This window comes from Neomonachus schauinslandi, chromosome 6 (genome assembly GCF_002201575.2).
Source record: "Neomonachus schauinslandi chromosome 6, ASM220157v2, whole genome shotgun sequence".
Classification (NCBI taxonomy): Eukaryota; Metazoa; Chordata; class Mammalia; order Carnivora; family Phocidae; genus Neomonachus; species Neomonachus schauinslandi.
The window spans coordinates 6,533,801-6,548,578 of record NC_058408.1 but is presented as its reverse complement, the minus strand read 5'-3'; the positions used below and the strand labels follow the sequence as shown (position 1 = coordinate 6,548,578).

Below are 14,778 nucleotides of genomic sequence, written 5' to 3'. Positions count from 1 at the left end.
CATCAGTTTGGGGAGAATTTACATCTTAACAACACTGAATCTTCTGACTTGTTTCTGTAATTTCACTCAGCAATGTTTGTAGTTTTTAGTATACAGGTCCTTCACATAGTGGTCAGATATATCCATAAATATGTCATGTATTCTGACATTATACATAATATTTTTTAAATTTCAATGTCTGTTGCTAGGATATGGAAATACAATTAGTTATTGTATATTTATATTGTACCCTACAACCTTGCTAAACCAACTTAGTTTTAATAACTTTTGTGTACATCCCATAGAATTTTCTATGCAGATCATGTCATCTGCAAATAAAGATAGGTTTACTTCTTCCTTTCCAATCTGTATGCCTTGTATATCTTTTTCTTGCCTTATTGCACTGGCTAAAACTTCCATGCAACGTTGAATACAAGTAGTAAGGACAAACATTGTCCTGTTCCTGATTTCGGGGGTAAAGTATAGTCTTTCACCATTAAGTGTGATATTAAGCTGTAGGTTCTACAAACGTGATATTTGTTTATAACATTTATCCCTCTATCCCTAGTACAGTGAACTTTGGATCAAGAAAGAATGTTGGATTTTGTGAAATGCATTTTCTGAATCTGTAATTTGTCTTTTTTAGTCTATTAGTATGATGAATTACATTAACTGATTTTCAAATGTTAAGCCAACCATGCATTTCTAGGATAAACTCCACTTTATTATAAAACATCATTCATTTTACAGATCACTAGATTTGATTTACTAAAACTTTTTTTTTTTTTTTAAGATTTTATTTATTTATTTGAGACAGAGAGAATGAGAGACAGAGAGCATGAGAGGGAGGAGGGTCAGAAGGAGAATCAGACTCCCTGCCGAGCAGGGAGCCCGATGCGGGACTCGATCCCGGGACTCCAGGATCATGACCTGAGCCGAAGGCAGTCGCTTAACCAACTGAGCCACCCAGGCGCCCGATTTACTAAAACTTTTTAAAGAATTTCACATCTCTTTGTGGTAGACAGCCTCTAAGATGATCAGCCTAATGATCTCTGCCTCCCTTGAGTTAACCAATACAATATTGTAGAAGAGTTGCTATGCCACTTCTGACAAATTAGCTTATAAAAAACACCGTGGCTTCTATCTTGCTTGCTCTCTCTCTTGCTTGGATCACTCATGTTGAGAAAAGCCAGCTTCCATGTCCTAAGTTGCCCTATGCAGAGGCCTACATGGTGAATACACTAAGGCCTTTGCCAATAGCCATATGAGTGAGATTAGCATCAGATTCTCTAGCCCTAGTCAAACCTACAGATGATTGCCATCTTGGCTATCGGATTGCAACCTCGGGAAACCTGAGCCAGAACCATCCAGCTAAGCCATTCCATGGATTACTAATCCCTAGAAACTGTAAGAAAATAAATGTGTAGTATGCAGCAATAAAAAAATAATAATACAGGCACCATTAAATTACACAGAAACAGTTTAATCCTTTCAGGCCTTGTTTTTAAGCTTTGTTAGGTTGGACAGGAACTGCATTTAGTCTAGGCAGGTCCCTTCTTTGTACTCTACCCAACATCCTGTGAATTACGAGGTTTTCCACTCCAGACACTGTTCAATCTTTTCAGACAGTTCTTTCCTCAGCCTCAAGTGTTTTGTTCTTCACCATTTATTTTTATATTGAAGTACAGTTGACATACAATATCCCATTTTTAGGTGCACAATTTAGTGATTCAACAATTCAGACAGAAAAAGACAAATGTTACATGATTTCACTTATATGTGGAAACAAATAGCTTCTTTACACACGTGTATGCAGATCATACTCAACTGAATATTCAAAGGGGTGCTTTTGCAGACCTCTAGCCTTTTCTTCACGCACCTCTCTCTTCTCTAGTATGCTACCCTATGAACTCTAGCCACCTTGGCTTCCCCGAGCTCCATCCTCTCAACTCAGGGAGATAGCCAGGTATTTCCTGGTTCCTCCATGCTGTGGTATGGCCTGAAAATTCTCTACAGGCAGCAACTTGGGACAACCATAGAGCTTACTTCATTTGTGCCGTCTTCCAGGAATCACAGACCTTCATTGCCTGATGTCCAATGTCTTCAGTACCATTGTTTCATTTATTTTATCTGGTTTATCAGTTGTTTCAGATGGGAGGGGAAATCTAGTCTCTGTTTATTCCGTCTTCATTAGAAATGGAAGTTCCAACAAGTTTCCCTTAAGCTCCAGAGAAAAAGAACCAAAAGGATGTGGGTATATAGAAATTTATTTTAAGGAATCAACTCCTGTAATTGTGAAGACTGGTTAAGTCCAAAATCTGCAGGTTAGTCCAGCAGGCTGGAGACCCAGGGAAGAGCCAATGTTGCAATTCAAGTTCAAAGGCCATCTGCTAACAGAAATCCTTCTTGTCCAGAAGTCAGTCTTTGTTTTACTAAGGTCTTCAACTGATTGAACAAGGCCCACCTACCTAGTGAAGGCCAATCTGCTTTATTCAAAACCCAACAATTTAAATGTTAAACTTACCCAAAAGACCCCCACAGAAACATCCAGAATAATGTTTGGCCAAGTATCTGGGCACCATGGCCCAACCAAGTTGACACACAAAATTAACCATCACAGTAATATTTTGAAAATAAATAATTACAGGGGCTCATGGGTGACTCAGTTGGTTAAGCATCTGCCTTTGGTTCAGGTCATGATCTCAGGGTCTTGGGACTGAGCCCCACATCAGGCTCCCTGCTCAGCGGGGAGTCTGCTTCTCCCTCTGCCCCTCCCCCTCCATAAAATCTTAAAAAACAAATACTTTGTTAGGAACCAAGATTTTCATCTTAAAAAGAGATATAAACATAAAATCAAAGAAGTACGTTATTTTTAAAAATTGGAATTAATCAGTATAAACTCATATATTTTTCCTTTTCAAAACAAACAAGATGTATTTTCTAGCTCAGTCCTCTAAAAAGGCCTAAAACCTCTAGCAATATTCCTAGTGCCCAGATTATAGCATCTAAATACCATACCCTATTATAAGGAACCAAAGTTTTTTGGAGAAATGGCTTCCTTTGGCAAATTGGACTCCCTTCCAGTGCTGGGCACCACTGAGTACCTCTCTCTGGAAAGGGCTTACAGTCTCATTTGAAGTTTGTAGGAATTATCCACATTCAACTTGCACTAGGTTGAGTCACGGACTCTGGGAACATGGAGAGAAGAGTGTGGGTACCATGGTTCCTAGAAACTGACTCCTGGCACATCCCCTGACTATAGTCGTTATTTATACTCTCATCTCAAAGAGGACTGGATCTTTCTAGAATGTGGTCTCAGCCCTGTGGTCCAAGAGTGCAGACTTAATTAAACAAATTTGGATTTATAAATCTAAATTTTCATTGCAAGGATTTCCCCTAAAGTCAAAAAAGTAAATGTGTCACAATAAATGAGTTAATATATTTTATAAAATATCTAAACTGGTATTCAAAAACAAAAAAAAATCTGTCTAAGGTAGGTCTGGAAATGTTCAAGTTGATCCTGAGACATCTTACCACACCAGAAGGCAAAGAAGCTACAAAGGAATACTAGAGTTATGTCAGGACACAGGAGCCAAATCGGAGGGGTTCACTGGCCAAAACTAATAATGTCTGTAATGGATGGAAACACATCAAACATATTTTTAAAAATCACTGAGTTCATAATAATATTCAGGATTGGGCAGGACTTCACTGGCCACCTTTGAAGAGTGCTGGGGCAGAGCGCTTTATTCTGGAAACTGGTAAAAGGAAACATTCAAGCATTTATCCTGCTTCTGCCATATTAGGTAATCAAACAATTGATGGAAGTGTTTCTTTATAAATAATTCTTGCTAATAAATACAAAAGAAGTGATAGGAAAATCTCATTTTTCAGCCCCTAATGAAATAATGGATCTTGGAACCAGGCTCAGTAGTTGCTAAGACATTAGATGAAAGGTAGGTGGGGACTTTATGATGGCTGGATCAGGCCTACGTTAAGAATGCCAATCAGAATAAAGTGCTGCCTTGTCTTTGCCCCCTGCTCAAAATAAAGCTGTTACCTTTCTAGCCCTGTCCGCCATGGTGCTTAGCAGCCAGGGGTGCATGGTCTCAGACATGTTTACCAAGTAAAACACTGACTTGAGGGGCGCCTGGGTGGCTCAGTCATTAAGCGTCTGCCTTCGGCTCAGGTCATGATCCCAGGGACCTGGGATCGAGCCCCGCATCGGGCTCCCTGCTCAGCAGGGAGTCTACTTCTCCCTCTCCCACTCCCCCTGCTTGTGTTCCCTCTCTCGCTGTGTCTCTCTCTGTCAAATAAATAAATAAAATCTTTAAAAAAAAAAAAAAAAAGAATGCCAATCAGAGTGCCCGGGTCGCTCAGTCAGTTAAGCATCTACCTTCGGCTCAGGTCATGATCTCAGGGTCCTGGGATCGAGCCCTCTGTCAGGCTCCCCGCTGAGCAGGGAGCCTGCTTCTCCCCCGAGGCTCCCCCTGCTCATGCTCTCTCTTTCGGATAAATAAAAACTTAAAAAACAAAACAAAACACCAATCTTCATGTCACAAAGACACTTAGTGCCTTCCAGTCAGATTCAATAGAAAATACACAGAACCATCTATAAAGTTTTTAAGAACTGAAAAAATGAACCTGAAACTGATCAAGCCTCAGATACAACTAGTTCTCATGAAATATGGAAGATAGAGGAAGCTGTTAACATGGAAATGAAATCCAAAATCTACAAAACAACACTGGAAGAATTACCAGTTTTTGCCAAAGAAATAAATACATATATTAAAAAAAAAAAGGGAGGACCTGCACAAGTTAAAAAACATTTAAGAGACATAACAGTCAAAACAGTAAGTGGACTTTAAAACCTGATTCAAATGAACCAATATTAAAAAGAAATTTATGTCAACTCAGGGACAATTGAACACTTGCTGGATCTTATTTGATGACGTCTTAGTCCATTCAGGCTCCTGTAACAAAAACATCACAGACTGAGTGACTTCTAAACAGAACTTTATTTCTCCCGGTCCTGGAGGCTGGGAAGTCCAAGATGACGGCACTGGCAGATTTGGTGTCTGGTGAGTGTCCACTTCCTCGTTCACAGATGGATGGTCATCATCTCGTTGTGTCCTCAAATGGTGGAAGCAATAAGGGAGCTCCCTGGGGTCTCTTTTATAAGGACACTGATTCCATTTATGAGGACTCCACCTCCATGACCTCCCAAATACCCCACCTCCTAATATCCCATTAAGGGTTAGTGTTCAACATATGAATGGGGTGGAGGGTGGGGGGGATACAAACATTCAGTGCGTGGCAGATGATGTTAAAGAAGCATTAATTATTAAGGTTTTTAAGTTGTGTGTATATATATGCACAAACAAGATTCTATCTTAAATGTATACTGCAGTATTACATCCAACACACAGAATTGATTATAAAATAATTCCATGGGGGCATTGAAGGTGAGAATTAAATGAAACAGGATTGGCCAATGTCAACTGTTAGAACTAACAGGTCATTATTCTATTCTCTACTACTGTGTATATTTTAAATTTTTAAGTAAAAAAGTGAAAAAGAATAGGTCTCTGGATTCAGACTTTGGGTTCAATTTCCAGCTCGGCTTCTCACTAGTTTATGAACTAGACAATAAAAGTTCACACCTCATAGGAAAGTAATAAGGATTAAATGAGATGATGTAGACAAACTGCTTCAAGCAGGGCCTGGCACATGGTTAAGGGCCCTAAGGTATGGGCCATAGTTATCTCTACTTGATACTCACTATGTTATGTTCATGAGATTTAATCTCTGTCAAATTTCAATCCTTTTAGAAGTATATAAATTAGGAGAAATTTTAAACTTTAAAAGGAAATCTATCAAGTCTCAGTTCAATCTCCTACACATCACCTATGTTACTCTAGATTTTGCTGTGTAAAATATGTACATTGTGAGTTCTACACATCATTGTGTAAAACAAAACAAAACTTTGCCCACTAGAAGAAAATGAGAAAGAACACTTCCTGAGAAGTAGAATCACTGAGATAGAAATGAGAGCGCATGTGGAAACCGTGAGTCATGAAACTGTAATAATAGACTTTCTGTTCTTACGTTGTCCTTCTAACTTGGTTCAGAACTTTTAAAACACTGTCTATGTAAACATATTTGGTGTCACCACTGACTCACTGAGCTTTTGGCAAGCCTCTTAGGCCTCTCATCTTTAAGAGCGTGTAACGTAATCCTGAATTCATATATTCCGCCAGAGAACTCCTGTTAAGCCTCCTGCAGAAAAGCTTTCTCTCAAAGCGCATTACCTTGAATTCACACAGTATATTTGCTTTGTACGTCCCTCCAAATTAAGACATTATCATAAGTCACAACTGAGGACACTCCAAGTAAGAGCCAAGGTCAGAGATAACAGCATATAAGACCGAGTTGCCTCCCACTCCAATGGTGCCCTGTCCACATTCCGTTATCTGAAGGTACACCTGTATTCCCCTCCCCCCACCTCACCACAGCCAATTTTACCCCCAAGTCCTCTTGCAGCTGCACCTAACTGGTTAATGTGACTACCCTTGGTTTATTTATACTTTGAGCCTTTACAAAAGATATAACTTTTTATCATAAAATTCCAAAAAATGCATCATCCGAAGATTTATGAAATTCAGAGGAAAAACCCACCCGTCACGCCATCACCTTACCACAGTATTTTCCTTTTTATTTCTCATTCAGCCTGAAACTCCTATTTTTAAACCAAATTATTCACTCACTTTCTCTTTTCCCCTACACCACCCTCACTCTAGCTTTAGGAAATGCTATGAATCGGAAGGGATACAATTTAGAAAGAGCCCAATTAGGGTGGTTCTTTCCGCAGTCCGAGGTCTTTGCAAAATGGAATCATCCCCAGAATACGTGTTCCTGGGCCCCAGCTGCCTTTCCTGTTTGTGCTGTTCTTCTCAAGTGAAATGTTCTTCACTCTTCGCCTCCCTTGTCTGATTTTTCAAAGCCAGAACACATCCAAACTCCTTTTCCCCTCGTCCTTGACTGCTGATTTCTAAATCGAGTCGTGATTCTCACCCCTAGCTGCACTCTGGAGTCATCTAGTGCTTTTTATAAAATTAGCTACTCAGGCTCTCACCAGACTGAGAATCACCACCTCTACAACTAGAGTGTTTGTTTGTTTTAATCTCTCCAAGCGATTCAGAGAATCCGAAGTGTTTAGAAACCACTGTCCTAGCAATTCCAACCGTCCTGGTCAGGTCCTGCTAGCGCCATCTCCACTCTTACTACCATCAGCACCACTCCCTCGGTATTTCAGAGTAAAGCTCACATAAGACATACCTATTTGGTTTCCAGCTTACCCTACTCCTGGCTTCACAACACTGGCCTCTCTGTTTTCCCCTAGTGTGTGTTCTTTTTTGTAACACTCCTGACCTTTTGGTTGGCCTTCTTAGAGCGGTGGTTCCCAAACTTTGGTGTACATCAGAATCACCTGGAGGGTTCATGTGAACACAAGTTTCTAGGCCTCACCTACAAATGTGTGATGCAGGGATTCTGCAAATGTGCGTTTCTAACAAGTTTCCAGGTGACACTGATGTACCCAAGTCAGGGGAACACACTCAGAAAATCACTGTTACAGGTCTGTTCACTAACCCTACAACTTGGGCATCACCTGGCAACTCTGATGCAGCTAAGTAACCCCTTCTCCCCACAATAACCAAACTCCCTTTAATAATCCGTATCTGAATCACAATATGCATTTGATTTTAAGGCAACTAAATCCAATAGATCAGAGTTAAATTATCTGAGAGCTTACTATGAGCAAAACATGGTTCTGATTAGTAAAAACCTCACTGGTTTTTCATAATACATGTTAGAATTATTAAGGTACCTTTTTCTGTTAGAACATAAACCTCTGACCCTAATTTGAGAAAGGCATAGTAGCTCTACTCTCAAAATGACAGGGTTCTTTGTTGAGTTCTGCTTTACCAAACTCCAGTTCATAGTGATGACCTTTGTTTAACTTCCACTGAAGTTGATTCCTTACATTTTAGTACTAAATTATCTTTGCCTTGTTTAAGTGGGTTCATTTTATCCCCTGAACCAGAATGCAGGCTGTGGAAGGAGAGGGCTCTGTGTGCCCAGAGTGCTGGGCATGTGATCTGCACTCGGCCCTCATTGGCTGACTCACTCCATCACTTCCCAACATGCCTTCCCTAAACTGGGGTTCTCAAGAGGGCCATGAAGTGCAAAAGCATCAGTCTCGGCCAGTAGGAAAACAGACTTCCAAGCCAACAGAATGACTTGTGTTTTAGTCACTCTCTTGGATTATGCCTTTTTCCTTGCCTCATTTTATCTGGATAACTGAGATCTGACCATACCATGACGAATTATCAAGAGGAAACACTGCAGATAGTAAGCTGGGTTAGCAATGAGCCCACACTGTTGCCAATAACAGCCCAAATTTTGTGGGAGAGAAGGGCTAGAAATTGGAAAATAAAATTCTTTTTGTTCATCTTCCTGTAAATGTCCCTAGTAATTCCTTTATAGATGTCAAAACTGGATCAATTTCAAGAAGCAAGAGGGAAACTGAGGAACAAAAATCAAATATATGTTCATTTGTGACTATCAGTAAAGTTCCTGACACATTTGCAAGGGTGATTTCAACCAGACTCGAAGAGATTAACTCTCATGTAAATTCTACCACACTGCTGCCAAATGACTCTAATTCATATTTTTATAACCATTTTACCCAATTCTGTATTTTCCGAATTAGAACGATTATTCAACAAGGATTCCTGAAGGTGCATCATGCTGCCACCTGGTAATTTCACAGCCCCGAGGCTACCACTCTCCACCCTCACTGGACCCAGTGTCCCTGGGCCGCCACTCTTCTCCAGCAAAGCCACGACCCCCATCTCATGCCGCCCGCCGTCCCCTTCCTGGTTTGGTGCAAGCTTAAAGATGGGGAGAGGGGAAACCGCAGATGAAGGTCCAGAAAAAAGGAAATGAAGCGTACCGTTCAGGTGCTACCACCCTGTGGTTCTGTCCTCACGATCGATGTGGAGCTTGTTCTGATGGAGAACCCAAACCTCACAAGTCTTTTTGAGAAATGGAATGGACAACAACAGCAAAACTGGGCTGTTATTGAAATAAAAAGAGAAAATATGCTAGACACACTACCTACACCTTAGGACAAAAAATAAATTTAGATACAAATATCATATACTTTCTAAAAAGTGATCCTTAAAATCTATACTTTCAGAGAGAAAAGACCCACCTATAACATTCCATCTAGTGACAACTGGTCAGTGAAAGATAAAATTGACTAATTTCTTCTCTAGACATAATCTTTAGAATTTTTCATTTATTCAGAAGTTAAATTTTATGCTTTGGTCAATACTTAAATGCTATATAAAATGCACTTATAAAGCTCAATATTTTCATGCAAACTACATTTTTAACCCTTACTAATGACCAATGATCTATGGCACATATTTTAAGGAACCCCCCCCCCCCCCCCACCCCACCTCGCCGATTTTTCATCCTCTAGATGAACAAAGAAAACCTGAAGTGGGAGTGATTAACTCGCCGGGGGAAAGGCCAGAACTGTGTTCTTCTGAATTCCTAAGTGCCACCACATATTTGGGTAAGAGAATAAACCAATGATATGAAACAAGGTTTCTCAACCTCAACAGTACTGACAGTGTGAGCCAGATAATTCTTTGCTGCGGGAGTCTGCCCTCTGCACCGCAGGACGTCTAGGATCATCCCTGGCCTCTCTCGTTACACGTCAGAACCACCATCCCACCATCTCGGTTGCGACATTGCCAAATGCCTCTTGCAGGGGGCATGTCATCTCTGGTTCAGAGCCACTGTTATAAAGTGATAGGAGGATACAATCCAAAGATAGGGATTCCTTCAAAACCTGTGGGGCCACCATCTCCCTGGAGTGCCAATTTGGTTTCTTGTACTATCTCAAAGTTTCTCCCAAGTTTCATATTTCCTAGTGGAATAACTTCCTCAAGGTACAAATGACACTCCAGAGACAAGAAGAAATGTTTATTTTACTGTCCAATTATTTTCTTAAAAAAATTTAATTTTTGATAAAATAAAACAAACTTTTAGTACCATAGAAACCTTTCAACACATACAAGGACATATTATTACTATGTACAACTTCGAAAATAAATGTTTCCAGCTCCAAGTACAGTGATGTTGAACACCCTGACCATACCAAGCTGTAGGAAATTTCCTGGATGGCCAATGTTTTCCTTGGCTTGGAAAAAAAATCACACAGTTAAAAAATATAAATAAGACCTTCAATGAGTTGAAAATCATAAAAATGCTTTCTGAAGCTTGGTCATCTGGATCTTGGGGAATATGGAGTAGTTGTAAGAGTTCAACAAGCAAGGTGAAACCCTGTGGATATTCAAACGTGAGTATTCCAGGAGAGGTCCTGAGGTTCACGGTTGGTCTATCAAAAATAAAAGCTATTCTTACTGTGGTGAACTTGGTTTCTGGTTCATATACCATTCTTCACCAGCTCGTGAACTCCATTCTCATCAATGATTAAAGGTGCATGGAATTCTTTATCTGCCACATAACTTTCTATTCCCTGAAAAAAGGGTTAAAATGAAACATAGTTAGAAAATTAGTGGGCACTAGTCATACAAGACTGGACTTAGTGACTATAATAAAGATTTAAAGCATAGATGCCAAAAAGTTGGATGAGATGTAGAATATAAAACCTATTCGTATACTTTTTAAACTGAGCTTAATGACCAATTTATAGAAGCATAAAATAAACAACAAAGATAGGAAAATTACTCTGATTATAATTTCTAAAGTTAATAAGATGTTAGTCATTCTTCCTATCACCATTACCCAATAGAGTTAACTTTCTAAGCAGTGTGGCTGTCTGTGATGCGGAAATTAAGCAATCTGACAAGAATCTCCAGAAAAAATATTAATTAGAAGAGTAGGAACGCCTAAATCTCCCAGTCTTAAAAGTGAGAGTACCAAGTGTATGAACAAAATAACCCTTTGAGAGGAAAAATTATACTACGTTTTAAAAAGCCAGACAACCCATAAATACAGAGAACAATCTGATGGTGGCCAGAGGGGAGGGGATAAGGGGATGGGCAAAATGGGTGAAGGAAAGTGGTAGGCAGAGACTTTTGGTTCCGGGATGAATAAGTCATGGGGATGAAAGGCACAGCCTAGAGAATATATATAGTCAGTGATCCCATAATCACGTTGTGTGGTGACAGATGGTAGCTACATTTGTGAGCACGGAATGTGTAGACTTGGGGAATCACTATGTTGCACACCTGAAATTAACACTGTGGGTCAACTATATTTCAATCAAAAAAAAAAAAGAACTAGATGATTTATCTAAAACACAAGGCTGATTTTTTTTGAAAGACCACTGCATTTCGATATGTCAATGAAATGGATAAAATATTAAACATTCTGTTCATGGCAACTAACCCACTTGTGGGACAGATGCAAAGCTGTAACAAGAATTCTCAAAAAAAAAAAAAAAAATTTCAGAACAAATGCAACTTCTTGGTTCATTCCCAGGATCAGCAGGGCAGGGCACTGGGAAATGGGCAATTCTACTTAAATATGAAACAGTCTCTGGATTCTACTTTTAAAAGAACAGGGAAAAAACAAATCGAACTTACTTCTCCAGCATAGGAGATAAGAGGAGAGATTTCACACTGAATTGGTACATCATTGGCGTCCTTCAAGCTAAGAAAAAAAAGCAAACATGTTAAAGGTTTTGCTTCTCACATTATTGCCAGAGTGAAAGTACAGACCATCACTTTCCTCTGAGAAGCTTGCAGATAATCAAATTCTCCCAGTTAGACAAACAGAAAAGACTCTATCCTGATGGTCACCAAATTCCCTGAGCATCAAGTAAACATGAATTTGTCGTGGTCCAGAAGACACTATTTGGATCGCTTCTCGGCCTTTTGGCTAAGATCAAGTGCAGAAGACACTATCCGGGGCAAGTGCCAGTAATCACCAGTAGGTATACTGATATACTTATCTGCTAATGTACATCTCATTTTTTATCATTTCCAACTTTTAATGTGATAAGGAAGGGACTATTTATGGAATATAAACTATGGTTCAGGCCCACTGTTAGCTACTTTGAATCCTTCCTATTTCCTTTCAATCCTTGCCACAACCTTGAGAGTTTAAATACTACTATGGACAAACGTTCTAAAGCTGCACTATCCAAAATACACTGGCCACTAGCCACATGTGGTTACCTAAACTTAAATTAATTAAAATTTTTTAAATGAACTAAAATTTTAAAATTCAGTTCCTCAGTCATAAAAACCACATTTCAAGTGCTCAGTAGCTGCCAACTCGGAGAGCAGAGCTATAGAGTATTTCCTTCCCTACAGGAAGTTCTACTGGACAGTACTGTTCTTTTTTTTTTTTTTTTAAGATGTTATTCATTTATTTGACAGAGAGACACAGGGAGAGAGACACAAGCGGGGGAGTGGGAGAAGGAGAAGCAGGCTTCCCACTGAGCAGGGAGCCAGATGTGGGGCTCGATCCCAGGACCCTTCCTCCAGGTCACATTCTAACACATATAGCCACTCAATCCTGAGTTTCTAAAAGTTTCTAAGTTTTTAATATAAAAGTCAATAAATAGTGTTTTTAATATGCTTAAAGGCATTAGATCTGTAGGTTTTTCCACCAGTAGGATACAGAGCACACAAAAACTAGTCTCGGGGCACCTGGGTGGCTTAGTCAGTTGAGCATTCAACTCTTGATTTCAGCTCAGGTCATGATCTCGGGGTCATGGGATCGAGCCCTGAACTGGGCTCCAGGCTGGCTGGGCTTGAGTCCCGCTTAAGATTCTCCCTCTCCCTCTGCCCCTCCCCTCCTGCTCATGCCCTCTCTCTTAAAACAAACAAAAAACTAGTCTCTTATAGCCTCAACTTGTAGCTGTCCTTTGTTTTACCAAATATGTATCTGAAGCTTTGGTGAAATCAACAAAATCACAGGACTTCTGAGTTTAGCGATGCCCAAACTTCCTCTGAACAGAACCATGTTGTTTGAATTCAGGGTGCTCTACATCCTACTCCCACTTACTTGTCCCACTACTTTCCACTCAAACCAGGCCAGCTGCCCACACTTTGGATTATTCCAAGTCATTCTCAACTATGGTCAAATAAAAATCTGGACTATCCAAATTATAGCCATCCTCCAAGATTTAAAATGCCAGCCCCCCCTTTCTTTGACCATTGTATTTCATAGTGATAACTCTCATTTACTTCTATAAAAAAAATTTAATAGACATCTGCTAAGTCACTGCCTCCTAAATCATAGTAAATTATTACTTGTATCATATATTTAACACATAAACACATACTGCCTGATGATGTTACTTTTATGCATCCTGACCTCCCAGTAGCCTGTAAGAAATGACTCCTTTCTCTTGTGTAAGCTACTCCAGCACCCAGACAGTAGCAGTACTGTAGGTCTGTGAGGAGGCCTACAAATGTTTGTTGGCTGAATAAATGAATGAACTATGGGGGGTAGACGGATGACAGACTAATTTGGAGAAAAGACGAATTAAAGATGGGGCACACTTCTGTCCAGGTGTGTGTTAGATTCTATCAACAGAGCTCAAGAAATCTGGTCCAGACCCTTTGGGGCAGCTTGGACTCATATTAAACCAAATGGGAAAAATAAGGACCCATTCCACTGATAAGATCTAGACAGCCCAGTCCCACCAGAAGCCCTGAGGGATTTGGTGTGCCAGGATCAGAAGGTGGTTTTGAACCCAAGGAACACATGGCTAACCAAAATATAACTTCTCCAAAAAGATACTGCAAGAAACTAAGAAAGTCACTCTTAATAAACAAGGTTGGATGCCCAGAAGGAGAAAAGACAGAAGTTACCATCACCAAATGCAAAATCTCAGGAGACAGGCAACTTAAACCAGTAACATATTATCCCTCAATTCTTCAGCCAAGCATACTTTCAGTAACTAACTGTTCCATAAATGCTAAGATAAAAAATAAAAATAATGTCACTTGGTCAAAACTCAGCAAGCTTGCTTCCATTCTTTGAGAATTATCTCCCAGCTGTTTCCTCCCCCTTTTATACAAAGTACTTTCTTGTCATCTCTCACTTTTAAGTAATCTTTTTCTACTCTCGTGGGCATCCTTTAGAGATAGAAATAGTCCCTGCTTAAATTCTTAAGTCCGCGATCTCATTTGGGGCCAAATTTTGATTTCAGTTTAATTATTCTGCAAATGGCTAAAACGAAGTAAATGGGGGGGGAAGTACTAAATAAGAGAATGCAAACAGAACTAACATTTAAAACATTTTGTATCTTTGCTGAGACAGCTGGCTGTTGATTTCACTTAGTATAATTAAGAAACCATTTCACTTTTGAGGTTAAAAGCATGGCTCAGTGAGAAGGAAATTTGGGGTCAAAAATCCATTTCTCAAATTCTAAAAGCAACTTGCCTCCATGTATTAAAAATGATGGATGGGACAGAAAATAACAAAGTGGTCTGTGTCCAGGTTCTCACGGCACAAGGGCCCACAGTCACCCAGGGCTCCTCTAAGAAACTACCGGATCTGTGAGTCCACTTCCTTGTCTACAAGACAGGGCCACACACAGGAAACACTGCCACCCACAGGCACTTGTCTCCATGGGGCAAAAGTGAGTGGCATAGGCGGGGGAGGGGGGGCAGATTAGAGGGACGAAAATGACATCCCTGCTACTCTACTTCTGAGACATCTCCAGATCCTTTGCCTTGT

The 14,778-nt window shown here is 40.0% G+C and overlaps 1 protein-coding gene across 4 annotated transcripts in view; it reads right to left on the bottom strand.

Annotated features, from left to right (window-relative positions):
- Window positions 1-8,796: 8,796 nt before the first annotated feature.
- Window positions 8,797-14,778, bottom strand: part of UAP1 (UDP-N-acetylglucosamine pyrophosphorylase 1) — a 36,574-nt gene continuing 30,592 nt past the window's right edge. For 2 of the 4 annotated variants that reach the window (XM_021698473.2, XM_021698474.2), the window contains 2 exons: window positions 11,667-11,733; window positions 10,035-10,594 (listed from right to left, as the gene is read on the bottom strand). In XM_021698473.2, the coding sequence (XP_021554148.1) occupies window positions 10,502-10,594; window positions 11,667-11,733 (160 nt within the window). In that variant the 3' untranslated portion in view covers window positions 10,035-10,501. Of the gene's footprint in view, window positions 9,118-10,019; window positions 10,595-11,666; window positions 11,734-14,778 lie in introns of those variants that run through there. The other 2 variants (XM_021698472.1, XM_021698471.2) reach the window with 2 other exon arrangements.